The sequence below is a fragment of the Hyla sarda genome, chromosome 12, assembly GCF_029499605.1.
Source record: "Hyla sarda isolate aHylSar1 chromosome 12, aHylSar1.hap1, whole genome shotgun sequence".
In the NCBI taxonomy this organism is placed as follows: domain Eukaryota; kingdom Metazoa; phylum Chordata; class Amphibia; order Anura; family Hylidae; genus Hyla; species Hyla sarda.
In genome coordinates, this window is record NC_079200.1 from 40992976 (window position 1) to 41014280 (window position 21305).

A 21305-nucleotide genomic window follows, 5' to 3' on the forward strand; every position below is an offset into this window, starting at 1 on the left:
GGGGGGGGGACATGACCAGCAGCTGCTTCACTCACTTCACTTTAATATGTTAACCCATCTGTTTTTTGTTATATAAAATATAGAATTGAAGAAGCTAAAATAAAGGAAAAAAATTTGAGGGCAATAGTTTAGCCACCTATAAAAACACGGAAGTATCTCAGGCCGCGACCGTGACGTTGTGGCTTGCGATTGGTCGAATTGTACCCTAGTTTGTTACTATGGTAACAGCGTTCCTGCTGAAATGAAGGAGGAATTACGAGGTAAGAAAGTGATGGAGGCTCAATGAGGGTAACGTGAGGGGTATCCTCTCTTCCCCGAGCGGCCTCCTGTGTTGCCTGCGTTCACACGGTGTTTATGCTTGCGTTTCACTCTTCAGTACTTTTAATTTTGCTGTTCACAAAAACTTAGTCAACTCCACAAAAAAAGCATATGTTACAATAGATTTTTATTATGTAAGTAAATAATTGAAAAAGGGGTTCTGGCGTATGGCTTACAGCACCATCTGCTTATACCTGTGTATCCTCAACATAGCATTAACCATAGAGAACCCCCCCCCCCAGTGTAGCATAGCATTAAATAGAGAACCCCCCCCCCCCCCGGTGTAGCATAGCATTAACCATAGAGAACCCCCCACCCCAGTGTAGCATAGCATTAAATAGAGAACCCCCCACCCCAGTGTAGCATAGCATTAAATAGAGAACCCCCCCCCCCCCCGTGTAGCATAGCATTAAATAGAGACCCCCCCCCCCCCCCGGTGTAGCATAGCATTAACCATAGAGAACCCCCCCCCCGGTGTAGCATAGCATTAGAGAACCCCCCCCCCCCCCCCCCCCCCGGTGTAGCATAGCATTAACCATAGAGAACCCTCCACCCAAGTGTAGCATAGCATTAAATAGAGAACCCTCCACCCCAGTGTAGCATAGCATTAACCATAGACAATCCCCCCTCCCCCAGTGTAGCATAGCATTAACCATAGAGAACCCCCCCCCCCAGTGTAGCATCGCATTAACCATAGAGAACTCCCAACAGTGTAGCGAAGCAGTAGCCGCAGTTCCCTCAAAACAGTGAAGTGTTTGCCCCTGCACCCTTAAAGCATTATCACAGTGCCCCAAAATTGTGGTGTCAGTCTCTGTGCCCCCCCCCCCCCCTGGTGTAGTGTCAGTCTCTGTGCCCCCTGCCTCCCCCCCCCTCAGTGTAGTGTCAGTCTCTGTGCCCCCCCCCCCCGGTGTGGTGTTATTCTCTGTGCCCCCCGGTGTAGCATCAGTCTCTGTACCCACAGTGTAGCATTAGCTGCAGCTTTCCCAACGCAGCATCATCCCCTGTACCCCTTACATATGTAAGCGGCAGCTACTGCCAGTGGTGCATCAGCCAGTGCCCCCCAGTGTAGTGTAACCTCATCTGCAGCGCTCCCAATGTAGCAAAGTGTTAGCCCCTGCACCCCCAACTTGGCATTGCCACAGAGCCCCCACAGTGTATTGACAGCCCCTGCACCCTCTGTGTAGCATCAGCTGTTCCAAGTGCAGCATCAGCTCCTGCACCCCTAACATAGCGTCAGCACCCGTGCTCTACAGTGTTGCATCAGCCTCCGTACTCCCTAATGTGGCATCCTCAATAGTTTTCCCAACGTAGCATCAGTCACAGAGCCCTCCCCAGTGTTGCACCAGCTGCAGCATAGTGCTGCATTGCTCCCAATGTTGTGTCAGTCCCTGCTCACCTAACATAGCATTAGCTGAAGTGCTCCCACTATTGCATCAGCCCCAGCAAAACGTCCGCTGCAGGGCTCCCAACATTGCGGCAGTCCCTACACCTCCAAAATAGCATTAGTTGCAGTGCCCACAATGTAGTTTGGGAGGTCTCCAAGAGTCTTATGGCATTTCAGTAGACGAGAACTATTTATTGGTTATAACACAAATGTACCACAGTACAAATATGGGTAACTCCTTTCCTTGAGAGCCCAGACCTTCAATTGCCTTTTGATTAAGGTTTGAATACGATGGAAAATGCAGAAAAAGGAAAAAATGCCTTTTTCTTTTAAATAAAGTGATGTAATTCATGTATCATACAAAATGATTAGATGAAATAATAAAGTATGAATGGTTCTGACAGTGTCATAAAGAAGTTTTTAATGCATAATGCAGGAGTGTGGCTCTGAAATATTAGTTTACCTTTGTAATGAGGTCCCCATTAATAATGCAATATCTTGCCTTTGTGGTGTTCACCAGGATGTGATCATAGTGCCGGACACGCTACTCGCAGATCGCTTCCTCTCAGATGCATAGATAAGCAATAGAGGATGCTATCACTTAAATTGGGCTGAACTGCAGGATTGGGCACAGCGCATGAGCATCTTAAAAGGGGCACTGTGGCCTATTTTATCTGAACAGTAAAGACTTCCAGCATCAGGCCCTCAGGTCCGCTGATGTGTACGTGTGTCAAAAATAGGGATCTACATTCTTGCCTAAAGAAGCTACGAAGTTTTGAATCTATTGCCCTTTCAGTGTACCTTGGTAGGGCATGGGACATGGATTTTTATTTTGTGACTTATATTATTCCATAAAAGTGGATGGGGCTTAGCTGTAATATGAAACATGAGACACAAAAGTGGCACTGTTTCACTGTTTCTGGGTAAAAACAAAACACTGTTTATTCTTAGTATATATTAGGGATGTAAGAAAAAATCGATTCGCGCGATTATCGCGATTTTTTGTTACGCAATACTGAATCGATTTTAAAATTCTGAGAATCGATTTTTTTAAATAAATTATTATAATTAACATTTACTGTATTTCACTCACTGAGTCACAGTCCTATTTGTCTGTCTAATTTTTTTTATAAAACTTAAACTCCTGACCACTAGTTGGCAGTGTACCTGTTGTCAGCTCTGTCCCACTCGCAGGCTGCTTCCGCGAGACTACAGACTCAGAACAAACAGGAAGGAGAACGTACGCACTCACAGGACAACTCTCGCGGGATCTTGTTCTTTCTCAGCTAGAATAAGTTTTCCCAAGCTTTTAATAGGGAATATCACGATATATCGAATCGCCACCCTGGTATCGCGATTCGAATCGAATCGCCAAATTATTGGCGATTCACACCCCTAATATATATATATATATATATATATATATATATAGCAAACAAAATGTAGAGCAGCGCCCAAGTAGATAGTAGATGGTGCAGGCAGCGATGAAAAGATCCTAGGTCAAGGTAGGTAACACATCCAAGAAGAGGCTGCAGCACTCAAGGTTATGAGTGTAAAAAAGGTGTTTATTCCATATCAATACAAAAAGTGCAACGTTTCTGCTGCCAGTGCAGCCTTGCTTGAAAAAGGCTGCACTGGCAGCAGAAACGTTGCACTTTTTGTATTGATATGGAATAAACACCTTTTTTACACTCATAACCTTGAGTGCTGCAGCCTCTTCTTGGATAGATATATATAAAAAAAACACTTAAAATGGGGTTTCCCATCCTGTGAAGTGAATGCATGTCAATAGGATTAGTGGGGCTCTGATTTCTTTCTTTTTTTATTCTCCAGATTGGTGGATTTCCCAGAGATCTGAACACCATTGCTTATGAAGTGATTAAATGTTCTAGAGATATTTCATCACTTTATGAGATGAAATTTTTTTTAAAAGTATAGGGCAAATCAGGCTATTCTTAAAACGTCTTCTTTATTTCATTTATGGTGCAGGATACAAACATCAGGATAGAATGGAAACAGTAATGCACTTCAGGCTTAGATTACTAGGGGGGCTATGTGCGCCTGAAACGCGTTACTGTTTCCATTCTATCCTGATGTTTGTATCCTGAACTATATGAAATAAAGACGTTTAAGAGTAGCTTGTTTTGCGATGGACTTTTTTTTTTTTTCCATTATTCGAGATGGGAACACCACTATAAAGATGTAAATAATATTGTGTGTGGCTCTAACATTTTATATTCTGCTTACTTAGCAATGAATGATTCAGAAGTTCTTGATTTTCGCGAGTTGGAACGGGAGTTGGCCAACGCTGTGGCTGCAGATGAGAAGTATCAGAGGGAGAATGCTGCAAAATTTCGTGCCATTCACCAGAAAGTGGCATCTTATGAGGAGTTCAGGTATGTCCTCTAGACACATAAATGTAATTACTTGACAGCATGCCAGACTGAATAGATCTTCATGGCCCTTTACAGCCATAGAATTTCATGGCCCTTTACAGCCATATAACTTGTTCCCATCATACACCATGTCTGAGCCATAGTTTGTGGCACTTTTTTGAGGCACATATTTTTTGTTTTTAGAAAATGGTCGTTTTTTTTGAACAGTGTTCACTGTACTTTTTAAGATATATATATATATATATATATATATATATATATATATATATTGTTTTATTTATTTAGTTTTTTACATAAAGCATTTTATAATGGAAAACTTTTTTTTTGTGTTTATGTTTTTGAACATTTTATTTATTTTTCTCCACTAGGGAGAAAAAAACACATTTGAGGAGTATTTTCTGCCTTAAGAATCGACATGTCAATTCTTGAAGCAGAAAGAAACTAATTGGGAGAACATTCCATAGACATCAATTGGCCTTTGATTCCAGGCAGAAATTCCACGTGGAAATTCTGCCTGGGATCTGCATTAAATTACTTGAAGGTTGGGGTATTGCATGGACAAGTAGAGGAAATTCAGTGAGAAAATTCTGCTGTGTGAACATAGCCTTATAAAACTCTCAGGTTACCTTGTTGTAATGGAGGAGAGAGGGAGGGGAGGAACTATCAGCAGCAGGACCTGTGAGGAGGAGGAGGCGGCAGCATGCAGGCTATATTAATAGTAAAAAGAGCAAGCCCTGATGCTCTGTAGAGCCCACTTAAAAAAAAAAAAAAAAAAAACATTTCATGCAGTACAGGGCACTGAGAGCGGCCAGATCTGAGAGCGGCCAGATCTGTCTGTTGGCCTGTGCCACCTCCAGGTGTGCAGCGGGTATGGGATTTGCCAAGGAATAGATTTACCACTCTATCTATACAATGCAACTTAGGATCAGTACAGGATAAATAATGTAATGTATACACACAGTGATTCTACCAGCAGAATGAGTGCAACTCTGGCATATAATACAGCCAATATGTACTCTGGATCAGTAGAAGTAATACATTGCCTTTACAAAGTTACTTAGCTTCTTTGGCCTTGTATATATCTGCATCCTATGCTCCTCTAGAAGCCACTATTGTAGATTTTGTCAAACATCCCATATAAAAAAAAGTGCAGCATGTTGTACTTTTTTGTGGTGTAGACTACTGGATATTATGATAGAAATCCTATGGACACCATAACAGTCATTGAAGTCTGTCAGGCACTGCCAGGTATACAGTGGATCTATTGCTGCCTTGTTTTTCTGACAGAGCAGAACAACGGAATAAATGACATTGATATGAACATCGCCTTACACAGATTATTGCTATATAGAAACTGCAAATTGGCATTCAAAGGTAGAATACAATTATAAGAATAAATGACGTGGAGCTCACAAACAAAACAACACGAGGTTAACTGTGGCCCTCTCACCCAGAAAAGAGGGGAAAAAGGAAATAGCAAATATTAAAGAATCACAGTCCTCAGTGTTTCACCTACAAGAGGTGTTTGATGGGAATTGATACCAACCAAGTAGTGGTGAAAAATATATTTATTATTCACCTATTTTAGACAGAATACAATAGTGTCACATCAAAATTACACATAAAACCCGGTCCGCAGGGCCCTTGCGGTATTAAAAATGGCCAATCTAAAAAATGTAGAATAATAAGAAAAAACAAACAAACCCAGTATAGCATCAATGGCGCTGCATGGATTAGGATATGTGGGGAATAGTGTCCACGTGCGACAAAAATAGAAATGTCCACCTGTAACAAAAATGGAAATGTTCACCTTGCAGTAGAGAATGAAAATGTCCACCTATGTACAAAGGATATATCCACCTATAGAGAGAATTTAACCTGGATAGGCAACAAGGTAAACAGTCCTGTAAGATCATAAGATACATTGCCGAACAAACAAGCGAGCAATCCCCACAATAGCTGCTAGACTTTAGTGTCCGCAATTCCACTTGCCAATAGGTGACACAGTACACGAGTCTGTGTAAATGCAAACGATCTGTCCGGCACTATGTGCCACTCACCGCTCCACGCCGGGGCTGCGGTCCTTCTCCGGAGCTCTAGCCAGCGGCAGATGGTAGTCAGGAGCAGCTGCGCGCCTGCCGGTGTCTGCGTTGTTTCTCGCGGCTGCACGCTAGCGAGCTTCCGGTCTCGGCGGTCAGCTGTCCGGTACTTGTCGTTTCCTCAGATGGTCACGCTCGTGGATGGCAGTAGTAGCTTTCAGATGTGTTTTGATTGTGGGGAGTGCTTGTGTCGGCCCAGATAGCACTGATGGTAAGGGTGGTTGAGGGTAGTTAACCCTTTGATGTCCTTCTTGCGAATATAAATCCGGCACGATAGCGCACTGTGTGAACACAGTTCACACCACAATAGCTGCAGCAGTCCTTTACCAAACGCGTTTCGGGGTATAAAAGATTAAATCAGAACCCCTTCCTTAGAATACAATTATAACAGATAGTCTTTGCTTATAAACTATAATCACACAAATTATTTTCAAGAGCCCATTCAGGGCCAACATTACCTACAGCCACTGCCATTTATATGCAATGCATGGTATAGATCAGTGGTCTTCAACCTGCGGACCTCCAGATGTTGCAAAACTACAACTCCCAGCATGCCCGGACAGCCAACGGCTGTCCGGGCATGCTGAGAGTTGTAGTTTTGCAACATCTGGAGGTCCGCAGGTTGAAGACCACTGGTATAGATTATAGTTTCTGCTATAATACATTAGTCCATGCATTCATTTACACTGGTAAGATAAATGCTCGGCAAGGATCTTTCTCTTAGTAAGAATATTACAGAACGGTCTTTCTACAGACTAGATGCTACATTAGACAAGAAGCTGCATTAGTGTGGAGTCAAATGGTGTGATAAACCCATGTGGAGAGATTAGGAGGGGATTAGACCTGGAGCCTTCAGAGATACGCTGACCAAAAATGATGCAAGGGGCAAAGAAATCACTGTGAAAGCCTCATATGTAATGGGAATACTGTATCACAGATCAGTAAAGCAGTTACAGCATCTATTTTAACAGTACTGTCTTGGTTTATATATATATATATATTTTTTCTTTAAATACCGCTATCTAGTGTGAGAAATTCTGCAGATGCTTTATTATGTGACAGCTGTTAGGGTAGGTGTGAACACAGGGATGAAAATCTGCTGTAGATCCACATGCAGATTTTAACTAAAATCAACAGCAAAATCCACTCTTTTTTATTATTTTTTTTATTTTATTTTATATATACAGATTTCAGCCCCCGAAAGAGGCGGAAAATCCACAGCAGACATGTTTTGTGGGTGGGATTTGTAAAATTGTACTGCAATCCATTGGAGATTTACTTTGCTAAAATATGTATGGAAAGTCTCCAATATTTTGCTATGTGTGCATTACTAGTACAGTGTTATGTCTATAGAAGAATAGCACCACCTAGTGACCTGCATTTGTGCATGTTGGGGTACGTTCATGTGAATTCCACAGTGCAATATGTGTGCAAATTGCATGTCCCGCTCAATAGGAATACCTGTCGTGCATTGTTTTTTTCTGCTGTAAATTTGAATTGGAAATCATATCACTGAAAATAAAAAAAAAACGATTATTTTTTATTTTATTTTTTTTATTTTTTATTTTTTTTTCTAATTTAGAGCGGAAACCCCAGAAAAGTTTGATGTCCTTTTTGCTAGATTAAACTTTTCATTTCTACAATAAATTCTACTTTCATTTGTTCTCCCCAGAGACATTGTAGCAGCTTCTAACCTAAAACCCTTGGAGCGGAAGGACAAGATTGGAGGCGATAGGAAGCAGCCATGGAACCCGACTGCAACAACAAGCAACTCGTCCAAAGAGCCAGCGAGTGCCGTGTTACAGGTGAGGCGGAAACAGAAATTGATTACATCTGCTTGTCCCCGCCACTCGCCTCTTTCTTTATGACACTATTTGAAACTCCATCTTCTCTTGTAATCCAGATGTATCCATTTGATTTCCTCTAGCAATTCTCAGTTGCCTTACCGTGGCTTACCTTTGCTTGGTTAGCACCTTGTGACAGCGGAGGCACCTTTTTAAGAGATTAGCCTATTGTATACATTAAAGGGGTACTCTGGTGGAAACTTTTTTTTATTTTTTTTAAATCAACTGATGCCAGAAAATTAAACAGATGTGTAAATTACTCCTATTAAAAATTCAGCTGCTGTATACTACAGAGGACATTCTTTTCTTTTTGGATTACTTTTCTGTCACAACCACAGTGCTCTCTGCTGTCACCTCTGTCCATTTTAGGAACTGTCCAGAGCAGCATTTGTTTGCTATAGGGATTTTCTCCTGCTCTGGACAGTTCCTGACATGGATAGAGGTGTCAGCAGAGAGCACTGTGGTCATGACAGAAAAGAAATCTAAAAAGAAAAGCATTTCCTCTGTAGTGTACAGCCACTAATAAGTACTGGAAGGATTAAGATTTTTTTTTTTTATAGAAGTAATTTACAAATCTGTTTAACTTTCTGGCATCAGTTGTAAAAAAAAAAAAAATTAATAATTTTCCACCGGAGTACCCCTTTAAAAGTGCTCTACTATAATGCAGAAGCAGCCATATTGTGTATGACATCTGTCTATTCAAGGGAAATGGCATCACTACGTTCAGAGAAGGTGAAATGTACAAAAAGCAGGGGGGGAACTCCTACAATTGCTAGTTCTATTTTATGAATTCCTCAGCCCCAAGGACAACATCTCCCTATCTGTACAGGACTGCTGATTCTGGTGTAAAGGCAAATAAGAGTCTTACTTCTCCCCTATGAACATATTTCATAGACTCAGCAATTTGCGAGGGGGGTTCATTATATCCTAGAATATTCATATGGATTTTTTCTTTATATTTAGCTGGCTACTAGGATGATAAAAGGGCTACAGTGCTTAGATACAGTGTTGAATTAGCTTCACTGTCTTTCCATGTAAAGGTGCATCCCTACCAACAGCTGTGTTGGGTAATATAGCTCTGCCTCAAGTCAGTAGGTCAGTAATCCCCAATGTGTAGTTCTCCACCTGTTGCAGAACTACAACTCCTAGCATGCTGGTGTCATGGCATGCTGGAAGTTGTAGTTTTGCAACAGCTGAAGAATCACAGGTTGTTGTTTAAAGCAGCAGGGCTTCAGGCTATCAGCTACAGCTGGAAAGCAATGGGCTGGGGATCACTTTATGCCAGTGTTTCCCAACTAGGGGGCCTCCAGGTGTTGCAAAACTACAACTCCCAGCATGCCTGGACAGCCAAAGGCTGTCCAGGCATGCTGGGAGTTGTAGTTTTGCAACATCTGGAGGACCCCTGGTTGGGAAACACTGCTTTAGGCTGTGGGGCCATGTTGAAATCCCTCTACAATGGTTGGCCCAGACCACAGCACTGTGCGCCTTAAAGGGGTACTTCAGTGAAAAACGCTTTTTTTTATTTATTTATTTATTTTAAATCAACTGGTGCCAGAAAGTTAAACAGATGTGTATATTACTTCTATTAAAAAATCTTAATCCTTCCTGTACTCATTAGCTGCTGAATACTACAGTGGAAATTCTTTTCCGTTTGAAACACAGAGCAGTGCCATTTTAGGTACTGTCCAGAGTAAAAGGAAATCCCCATAGCAAACATATGCTGTTCTGGACAGTTCCTAAAATGGACAGAGATGTCAGCAGAGAGCACTGTGCTCGTGATGTCAGCAGACAGCTCTGGGTTTCAAAAAGAGAAGAATTTCCGCTGCAGTATTTAGCAGCTAATAAGTACAGGAAGGATTAAGATTTTTTTTAAAGAAGTAATTCACAAATCTGTATAACTTTCTGGCACCAGTTGCTAAAAAAAAAAAAAAAAATGTTTTTCACCAGAGTACCCCTTTAATTTTCGGGATCGATGGTTTGTCCCAGCAGGCAGACTCCCCTACCCATCGTAAATTTATAGCATATCCAAGAAATCTACCATGACTTTGAGATGAAAACACCCAATTATCTACCAATGCTCTATGTTCCTTGTACATATTCCAAATACAAAATTAACTAACATGTCCAGCTTATTAATATGTATGAAAGGAGGAAAGCAATAGCCAAGTGTGCATTTAGTACAGTAAAATTCCTTCAATGTGGCATCAGTGCGCCCAGATTGGTGCCAGATTAGGCCCTATTTACATCACGTTTTCTGGGTACTGTGAATCACTGGTGTACATCAGAGTACCAAGAGGAATATATCCCTATATACTATTCATTACCCACAGCGCACATGTTTACTTTATAAGACCAAACATAGTCTACTAGTGATTTCCCAAACATACACTGTAGTGCGAGTCCCATAAAAACATTTATCTGTACAGGAAACAGACAAGGGGTTATCCAACACTAGAAAAACAAAGCTGATTTCTTAAAAAAAAAACTGCCCCACATTTGTCTACAGGTTTAGTGTTGTTTTAGAGCTCCATGTCATTGAATAGAGCCAGGTTATAATAACACACACAGCCTAAGGAAAGGTGCGGTACTGTTTTTGGGTAAGAAATAAGCTCTGTTTTGCTATTACTGAATAACTCCTTTAACATAGTCACTAGTAGACTGTTTGGTTTGTCAAAGTCAATGGGGGTGTCTTGTTATACCTATTTGCCGTCATCCTAACATATGCTAGTGATGTACTCTGAAAATGTGATGTACATTGGCCCTGAGGCTAAGTTTCTACTTGTTTTTTTGTTTGAAAAAAAAACGCAAGAAAAAAACGCCTGTGCAATTTCCTGCTTCTGGCGTTTTTTCTTTTGAGTGGAAATTGCATTTTTGGCCTCTGACGTTTTTTCAAAATTTATTTAGGTACCAAAAAAATAAAAAAATAAAAGGATGCAGTAGTGATGGGAAAAATGTATTTAACAAAATTCATATTTTTTTATAATGACATTTTAATTAATGTTTAATAAAGTGTGTGTTTCACTTTTTTTCCTCAATTTTGTAAATTTTTTTTAGGTAGTACTACTACAACTTTTTCTTTTTTCTCCCATCATGTAGTACTACTACTACATGATGGGAGTAGTAGTACCTGTACTAATAGACATATCGCCCCAGGTGTCACTCCTGACACCCGCTGTGATCCTCCTGTACAATATATAGATGCGGCCGGCTGCTCTTCTATGGTCCCCTGCACTGACGTATATATACACATATTCATATTTCCTGCAGAGATATGTGATTGGCTGGAACCATCTGACCAATCACAGCTCTCTGCGGGAAATATGAATAGGTGTGTATATACGGCAGTGCAGGGGACCATAGAAGAGCGGAGGCAGTATCTATACATTATACTGGAGGATCGCAACAGACCCGGGGCAATCTGTCAATTAGTGCGGGTACTACTACTCCCATCATGTACAGTGTGTTCCATGCTGGGAGTAGTAGTACTAACTAAAAAATTTAAACAATAAAGAAAAAAAAGTGAAGAACACGCACACACTACATTTTTATTGCCCTGCCCACTTACATACAGTACATTTTGTTGGATACAATTTTTTCCATCACTACTGTATCTTTGCTTTTTCTTTTTATGGTACCCTATCAAATTTTATTAAAAAAAAAAGGTATCTCTATCACTTTTTTTCGATTGCTAAAGTCCAAAAAAGAATAAAAACTGCCGGCAAAAGACTTCTATGGGAGAAAAACGGCACGATTTTGACAAAAAAAAATGCCAGTGGCTCAACATGCTGCGACTTTTGAAAACCGCCACGGAGCTGAAGAACGCCAAAAAAAGAGAGAAAAACAAGAGAAAAAAAGATTTTAAAAAAGCCAAAATGAAAAACGCCAAGTGGAAAAAGAATTTAGCAATTTCTCACTGATTTACAGCTAACATCTGGCCGCAGCATTTTTTGGCCGAAAAAACGTCATGCATCAGATTTGGCGTTTTTCCAACAAAAAAAAAAAAGTAGAAATTTAGCCTCATACAGATTATCAAATATTTAGCATTATGGGACAAGCCTAGAAATCTAAAAACCTTCATAGGAACTTTTAAGTAAGTTCTGTATAGCTCAAAATTTTAATAAAAAAATGTCCCTATCATTTGAAAACACTTTTGACATGAAGTTTTGATTAGTTAGGGTCTCAGTGCTAAGACCCCTACCCAACGGTAGAATAAGTGGAGTGAAGCACGCAGTTATGTGCTTCGTCTCCTATTTTGCAGCAATCTCCATCCAGTTAAATTGAATGCCCCATATAAATGTAAGGGAACCAGTCTAGTAAATCTGGATTGGGATCACTGCAACCTGGGGATTGATGTTTATAACCGCACACTGCTCCCTGCTCATTCTAATGATTGGTGGGGGTTCTGGCACTGAGACCCCAACTGATCATAACTTTTGACATGTTTCTTGGGACACTTAACACATCAAGATAATTCATATTTTTAGTTTGTCTTTGCTCTCTAGCCTCATTGCATATTAGTGCTGGGAACACGTGCCGGTTTCTCAGACTCTCTGGATTACCAGATCCTGGTCTAAAGTGACTGTCGCTGTGTTAAGGCTAGGACTCCACTGAGATTTTTGTCCTGCGATTTTTTTGTGGCATAAAAATGTCAGAAAAAACGCCAGAAAAACTGCCACAGTTTTGACTTTTAGCGTTTTTACTTTTGTGTGGAATTTGCCTTTTTTGGTCCCTTTTGCGTTTTTTTTACAAAATAGTTGGGTACCAAAAAAAATAAAAATAAAAACATGCAGTAGGGATGTAAAAATGTATTTAACTAAATGTTTATTTTTTATAACAAAGTTTTAATACATTTTTTTGTAAAGTGTGTGTGTTTGTGTGTTTAACTTTTTTTTTTTTTTTTTTTTCAAATTTTTATGTAGTACTACTACTTCCAGCATGGAACACACTGTTCCATGCTGGGAGTAGTAGTAGTACCTGTACTATAGACATATCGTCCCGGGTGTCAGTCTGACACCCGATGCGATCGTCCATAATATAACAGAGAAGTGGAGCGGCTCTATACAGCGCTCACATCTCTGCTCTGTACTCTGAGTGATGTTCTATTCATATTTTCCGCCCAGAGCTGTGATTGGCCGGATGGTTGCAGCCAATCACAGCTCTGAGGAAAATATCAATGAGTGAGTGGCCGGCCCGGAGTATAGTGCAGAGCAGGGATGCGAGCGATGTATACAGTCGCTCCATCTCTGCTATAGACAGGACAATCACGGCGGGTGTCAATAGTGACATCCACTGTGATGTCTGCAGGTACTACTACTCCCAACATGGAGCACACTCTGCTACATGCTGGGAGCTGTAGTACCTGCATTAATAGACAGATCGCAGCGAGTGTAACTTCTGACACCCGCTGCGATCTGTCTATTAATGCAGGTACTACAGCTCCCAGCATGGAGCAGAGTGTGCTCCATGTTGGGAGTAGTAGTAGGAAAGATCACTGCGGGTATCACTCCTGACTCCCGCTGTAATGATCCTGTATAATGTATGGATGCAGTGGCGGCCGCTCTCCTATGGTCCCCCTGCACTCCGTATATATACACATTCCCATTTCTCACAGAGAGGTGTGATTGGCTGGAACCATCTGACCAATCACAGCTCTGCGGGAGATATGAATATGTGTATATATACGTGAGGCGATCTGTCAATTAGTACAGGTACTACTACACCCATCATGGAACAGTGTGTTCCATGCTGGGAGTAGTAGTACTAACTAAAAAATAAAATAAAGTGAAAAACACACACTACTTTTTTATTATTGTCGGCTTCCTTTTTAGTGCTTTACCCGCTCACATAAATTGATCCCTGTTTAAAAATTAATAGACATTTCATAATAAAAACATAAATTTCGTTGAATACAATTTTTTCCATCACTACTGTATCTTTTTTATTATTTATTTATGGTACCCTACGAAATTTTTATAAAAAAAAGGTATTGCCATAATTTTTTAGGATCGCTAAAGTTCAAAAAAGAATAAAAGCCGCCTGCAAAAACGCAAAATTTAAAACCAACATGGCGTTTTTCTTGGCGTTTTTGCTTTCCCATAGACTTCTATGGGAGGAAGACGCCATGATTTTAGGGCAAAAAACGCCAAACTAGGTTTTGTCGAGCGTTTTGAAAATCCAGCCTCTGAGCCTGAAATTGCTGAAAATTCACTGAAAAAACGCTGTGCGGGAAAATTGGGGTTTTTAATGGCGTTTTTGCAAAAAAAACCTCAGTGGAGTTCCAGCCTAAGAGTGTTCATGCCTATTATATGTTCCCGAACTTGTACATGTCATCACAGAAAATGAGATGTTCCTCTCTTGCTGATAAAATACGGGACAGTCATTGGACTGCTCTGTCTGAATCACTTAAAAAAAAAAACCATAAAACCTCCTGTTCTTGTTTTTTTTTCCGTGTCTTTCAATCTTTATTGTAGGAATCAGTATCAGAACCCAGAAATGCATTTGAGTTTTCCCGTGAGTGGCGCAGGATAGATGTGAAGAAAAGATATGACTTCCTTTTGCAAATTGGGGCTGAGAAGTTATCCCGTATTTTCCATGCTGAAGTGTGCTCCGGACTGCTGGGGGAGTTCCTTATTGTGTTGGAGGAACATCTCCAGGGTGGGCAGGCGGGGGAAGTGATGGAAATATTGCAGTGTTTGGCAACGACTCCACGCTTCCACCTCAACCTGGTCTTCCTCAGCAAGAAGGAGATGGAACGCTGCCAGAGGCTGTTTGTGAAGCTACAGACTTTAGTGAATGATGGAAACGAAGCAGATGGAAGATGGAAACCAGCATTACAGCAATTAACAATTCATTATAAGCTCAATGAGACAAGAAACTAACTTGTACATTACTGTCATCATTACCAGGATGAGCAATAACCCGCTATTAACCCCGTCTCTGATCCAAGATTTCTTCACTTATTTTTATAGTCACCTGGTCTGTCTGAACAAGCTTCAACAAGCACAGTCCCAAAGCTTGACGTAAATAAAGCAACTTTCTATTATACTTGGCTTTCTGGTTTCTTATCATTTTTAGGACCCCTGCATGCTTTCAATGAATCGAAGCTTCCAGAGACTGAAAACGCAAACAGAATGTGGGGGCTATGGACTTAGTGCTGGTCTGCTAGTCGTGCTTCCTAGCTTTTTTCCTGCAATTCCTCACACTGAGAATTAGTGCACAGAGATTTGTACAGCTTCTATTGACACCAATGGTGGCTTTAAAAAATATAACCTGCCCTGAGCTACTCTTCGTAGGGGCTGCAGTCAGACAGTTTTATCATGTACTGTATCGTTCCCTGACATGTGGCTCTCCGGCTGTTGCAGTACTATAATTTCCATCATGCCCTGACAGCTGGGAACGGTCAGCACATAATGAGAGTTGTAGTTTTGCTACAGGTTGGGAAACACTGATGAACTGTGTGAGAGAAATCAGGGGATTTGGTGCTAAATTGGAGATTTTTGCAATGCATGATGCAAGTTGTTTGGTGTAAATCCATTGACAAATACAGTGCTGATGAAGCAGCTCTTCCACGTTTTCTGCCGTACGAGTTGTGTAACATTGGCATATCTTATAGAGTTTGGACTCTACTTTTCTACACCAGATTCATCAACTGGGCATGCATCAGGATTAACAGGGCCACCATTATTTATTACCACTTAACTTAAAGGGGTTTTCCTAAAACCGAAATTCCAATGGTGTCAAGCATGTGCGCTTCTGCTCTATTTATAGTCTTTGGAGCTGATGAATACAGCTGAATACAGTGATCTGCTATTTCTGGCAGTCCCATAGACTTTGAATGGACTGTCTATTGAAACAGGGGAACACTGGATCGCCATACCTGTGATTGGTGGGATTGAACGGACACTTATCGCCTTCCTGGGGTAGATAGGTTATGATCATGGGAAAACCCCTTTAGTAAAATATGTTGTTGATGTTCTCCTTGGGAGTGAGACCATTACTAGGTTTTGCAATTGGGGGGGGGGGGGGGGGCGGCTGTGGATAGTCAAAGAATTTAGCACCACTTTTTTTGCTATAACCGCACCACATTTGCTTAAAATGGGGTGCACACTATTAGTGCCACATATTCAGATATTTAGCACCCCGTTTAGCTCCCTGTTAGCGAATGTTTTTAAAACTGGCATTGTTAGGCTTTTTTTTGTTAGACACAAAGTATTGCAGTCAATACCAAGTATTCCTGGGTATTAAATGATGTGCTGTTTGTGTTGTTTGCCCCAAATTTTCAAAAGGCCAAACACACTTCTAAAACTGAGGCGAAGTTAAAATAAAGAGCCCTAATCACACAAGTCTTTGAATATTTCCCCCAATGTTTTTTTTTTTTTTTGTGTGTATAATTCTCCATGCAGAAGGAATTCTTCTCGTTGCTGTGGTTTTGCTACAATGTAGTAGGCAGGCATTGGTGTTCAAGACAGACTGGATGATACATTTTACCAAAACTGATATTTTATATATTTTAGCCTATTAAGACACAAAAAACCTTTATGCAATTGATGTATATAGCTTGCAGAAGTTTGCTTAGATCAGTGTCCCCCAACCTGTGACTCTCCACGACAGCTTGTAACAGCAGTTGCACTTTGTAGATTAGTGTTTCCCATCCTTTCTGGTTTTCTGGCTACTCCCAGACTAAAATTGTTACTATTCTAGACACAGCACCACACCTGATGATGGGTTGTGTCTGGTATTGCAATTTTGCTCCATAAGCTTGCCATGACACACAGCAGTTTCTTTTTTTTCTTTCTCTTTTTTTTCTCCTTTTTTTTACAAAAATGCTGGTTTTCCCCCAAATTTTTCATTTTTACTAGGGGTAATAGGAGAAAATGCCCCCCCCCCAAAAAAAATAAATTTGTAACCCCATCTCTTCTGAGTATGTAAATACCCCATGTGTGGACGTCAAGTGCACTGCAGGCGCACTACAATGCTCAGAAGAGAAGGAGTCACATTTTGCAAATTTTGCTGAAATGGGGGGGGGGGGGTTGAGGGGATATGTCGCATTTAGGAAGCCCTTATGGTGCCAGAACAGCATAAAAAAAAGAAACCACATGGCATACTATTTTGGAAACTATACCCCTCAAGGAACGTGACAAGCAGTACAATGAGCCTTAACACCCCACAGGTGTTTGATAAATGTTCATTAAAGTGGGATGTTAAAAGGCAAAATTTGAATTTTTTTACACTAAAATGGAAAGTGGTAAAAGGAGAAAATGTCACTGTAAAATTGTAAATACATTTCTTTGGCGTAACGACACACCTCATATCTGGACATGCACACTGGTCTCGGAAGAGCAGGAGCACAGTCAGGGGCCCTTTACATTGCTGCCTATGGAGCCAGAACAGCGAAACCCCCCATCCCCTCAAGGAGCGTTACGTGGAGTAAATGACTAAAATGGGGTACAGCAGGACGTAAAATGATAAAACGGGTTATGTTCCCAGAATGATTACCCAGAGCATAGCCAAAACTAAAAAAATATGCCCACCCCAAACCCTATGCTCTGAATCATCATTCTGGGAATGTGATGTGTGTGGCCGTCCCTAAAGTGTTGCCTCAAATGCGGACCCCACTCAGGTGGAGAGAGTACTTTTTTTTTTTTTTTTGGAAAAAATACCCTCAGAGGTCTTTATCAGTTTTTTTTTTTTTTTTATAAAAGTTTTTTTTGGGCAATTTAGTGGTTTTATGGGGTTAAAATTTGGAATATACTCTGGACTTGGTACATTGGTGTCAAATTATGGAAAATTAAAATGAAGAGGGAAAATTTAGTACTGCATGGAAGTGTGATACTCCCTGAAGCAGTTTTAAATGCAGAGGCCCGGATGATCGGGGAAATGTCACACTGAGTGGTGGTGTCCTTCTGTATCCCCCTCTTGTGACACACACTGCATTTTTTCTGAGAACGTCCCTTCTTTCAAGTGTGGGGGACCTCACCTGGAAAGTACTGGCCTGGGACGATCCCGGCACCTATATTTCCAGTTCCTTGGGAAGTCCGGCCTGCACTTTCCCGGTCGCCAAAGATCAGGGCCCTTAGGACTTCTTCTTGGAACTGAAGGTATATCCCTGTGTTGCCAGCGTACTGCCATGTACAACTGTAGAGTTGTACATGGCAACCTGTACCAAGTAGACCGCAACTTTTTTGTACCATACCCGTGTTTTACGCACGGCCATGTATGGCTTGAGTACTTGATCAGAGAGATCAACTCCAAACCCCCCCCCCACCCATATACCGATTGTAGTCCAGAATACAATCGGGCTTGAGGACCGTTGTTGTGGTACCTCGCACAGGGACGGGTGAGCTGCGTTACCATAAATAGTGGTCAGCATAAGGACATCCCTCTTATACCTATCCTTATACCTGACCAGCAACAGGTTTTCATGGGTAAGGGCACGGGACTCGCCCTTGGGCATAGGTGTCTGGATAAAATTTAGAGGGAGGCCTCTCTGGTTCTTGCGCACGGTCCCACAAGCGGATGTGGATCTGGTGGCAAGGGATGTGAACAGAGGGATGCTGGTATAAAAGTTGTCCACGTAAAGGTGGTAACTCTTATCCAGCAATGGGTGCACAAGGTCCCAAACGAGTTTCCCGCTAACACCCAGAGTGGGGAGGACATTCTGGGGGTTCAATACGGGAATCTCGTCCCTCATACTCTAAACTTGCAAGTGTACCCGGAGGTACTCTCACAACGTTTGTAGAGTTTCACGCCATATCGCGCCCGCTTCGAGGCAATATACTGGCAGAAGATGAGTCTCCCCTTGAAACTGAGAAGAGCTCCCTGAGGGGTATGTAAAATTTGGCCCCAAAGTGATCGATGACCGGCCTTACTTTGTAAAGCCGGTCATAGGCAGGATCACCTTGGGGGGGGGGGGGGGAGGAGACATGCCGCATTACCAGCATAATGCAGGCATTTTCGAATGGCCTTGAACCATCCTCGTGCCATGGCCATACCGTAGAGTGGGGTCTGGTAGAGGATGTCCCCACTCCAGTACTGCCTGGCACTTGGTTTTTTGACCGGGTCTATATGCAGCACCAGGCCCCAAAATGTCCTCATTTCGGCTGCATCAATGACGTACCATCCATTGGGCCTAGCCAAAAAAAGAATCAGGGTGGTGGGCAATGAACTGTTGGGCGTACAATTTTGTTTGCTCCACCATATGATTGACAAAGTCATCACTGAAATAATAACTAAAATAGTCTATTTCAGTGATAACCCTCTGGGGGTCTCCAGACAGGTTCATCAGAAGGGGCCTCCGGTACGCTTGTCTGGGGGGTCGGACTCCGATTGCGAGCGGCATGGACGCTCGTACTAGTGTCAGCCACTGGGTCACTATCCATGGGGGGGTGACCTCGCCTGGCCACCACCGATCACCATGTATCTCCGAGTCATCGGGTCACACGTGACCCATATGATCCGAATCACCGCAAATCGCCAGTGTGAATTCGATCGCTGACATGGGGGGGTCTCAGGACCCCCCTGGGCATTTGCACGGGATGCCTGCTGAATGATTTCAGCAGGCATCCCGGTCACCGAAATTCCAGTCCCCAAAATTCCCACGGCCGTACATGTATGCCCTGTGTCCTTAAGTACCAGGATGTCAGAGCGTACCTGTACGCCCTATGTCGTTAAGGGGTTAACCTTCTTGTGGATATTTAAGTTCAAAAGTTGGTGCCAAGTTTTGTCAGCCAGCAGGTGACAGCAGTGAGCTACGAATTATAGACAGCACAAACACAATCTTAAAACCTGGCGTCTATGCAAACTCTGCTTTTGTGTTCCATACCATTCAGCGGGAGCCACTTAACCCTAAGTATCACTGTTGGTTTATGTTTTCTATAGATTCTGGGACTCGGAAAGAAAATGTAATATTTTCCATCTCTCTATCATTCATTCACTCATAGGGTAAGTTCACACATAGGGGATTTGCTGTGAGTTTTCCATCTGGATTAGTTGTTAACGTAATATCTGCAGCAGCATACGGTAACAGCAAAGTGGATGAGATTTAAAAAAAATTGTTATCCATACGCTCCAAAAATTTTAAGCAAAATTGACTTGCCGTGTGTCTTTTATGTCACTGCTTGCTTTATGTCCTTATTGACTTAATTGAAGTCAAAATCTAACAGAAATCAGCAAACAACCCTGCGTCTTTTGTTATAAATTTCTTGCAAAGGTAATGGGGTAATTCATCAAGGGATTGAGACAAGTTTGTTTTTGCAGTGAAAAGGTGCAAAAAAGTTGCACACGGGTTGCTAGCGACTTTTTTGCGCCTTTTCACCTCATAGCAGATTTATAATAAATCTTTGTTGACAGTTGTGTCACTGAAGGCAGTTATTAGGAATTTATCATTGCGACTCATTTCACAAAATGTTGCAAATCCCACCCCCCCCCCTTTTTGGCGCAAGTCACGGCAAGACAGGGACTTGGAAAAACAACTTGGCACAGGCAAAAGGTTTAACCCCCTCGAGGACACACTGTCGGAAAATGTATCTCTCTAAATAGTACACAACTACAACTCCCAGCATGCCCTGACAGGACATGCTGGAAGTTGTAATTTTGCAACAGCTGGAGAGTCACAGGTTTGGGCTTACTATCCTAACATGTTTGTCTCTATATGGTACACAACTACAACTCCCAGCATGCCCTGACCGTGAGGACATGCTGGGAATTGTAGTTTTGCAATGACTGGAGAGTCATAGGCTGGAGCTTGCTGTCCTAACGTGTCTCTCTAAATAGAACACAACTACAACTCCCAGCATGCCTTGAGTCTCAAATGTGAATAAAAAACAAAATAGGACAAGGGCACTTCCATGTGTGGGATCACCAGTTGAAATGTGGTAGAAAGGTGAATGTTGTGCTCACCTTGTCAAGTTGTGCAATAGACGAGGCACAACTCTCAGAAGATATATCAGAGATCACACCGAAGGTGCTGCAATGCTGCTGCAGACTTCCCAGGCCGGGTTGGCGTGCAATGGACAGTGAAGCACGGCACAATAGAGATATTTGGAAGATATCCCGCACTGCCAATCTCACAGCCGGAGAAAACACAGAACTATGACAGGAAGAGCACTACCTGGAAGAGCCGCTTCAGCGTGCTGAAGCGGCTCTTCCATGTAGTGCTCTTCCTGTCACAGTTCTATGTTTTCTCCGGCTGTGAGATTGGCAGCGCGGGATATCTTCCGAATATCTCTATTGTGCCGTGCTTCAATAAATGTGAATAGGCCCCTAC

At 41.9% G+C, this 21305-nt stretch overlaps 1 protein-coding gene across 2 annotated transcripts; it reads left to right on the forward strand.

Moving 5' to 3' along the window:
- Nucleotides 1-108: 108 nt before the first annotated feature.
- CCDC103 (coiled-coil domain containing 103) lies at nucleotides 109-15085 on the forward strand. 2 transcript variants are annotated; one of them, XM_056547859.1, is made up of 4 exons: nucleotides 109-260; nucleotides 3954-4098; nucleotides 7870-8002; nucleotides 14512-15085. In XM_056547859.1, exons 1-4 carry the CDS (start codon nucleotides 242-244, stop codon nucleotides 14917-14919), a joined length of 705 nt encoding a protein of 234 aa, XP_056403834.1. In that variant the 5' UTR covers nucleotides 109-241; the 3' UTR covers nucleotides 14920-15085. The 2 variants fall into 2 exon arrangements, with proteins under 2 accessions (XP_056403834.1, XP_056403835.1); XM_056547860.1 differs by lacking the exon at nucleotides 109-260 and adding an exon at nucleotides 316-452.
- The last annotated feature ends 6220 nt before the right edge of the window (nucleotides 15086-21305 follow it).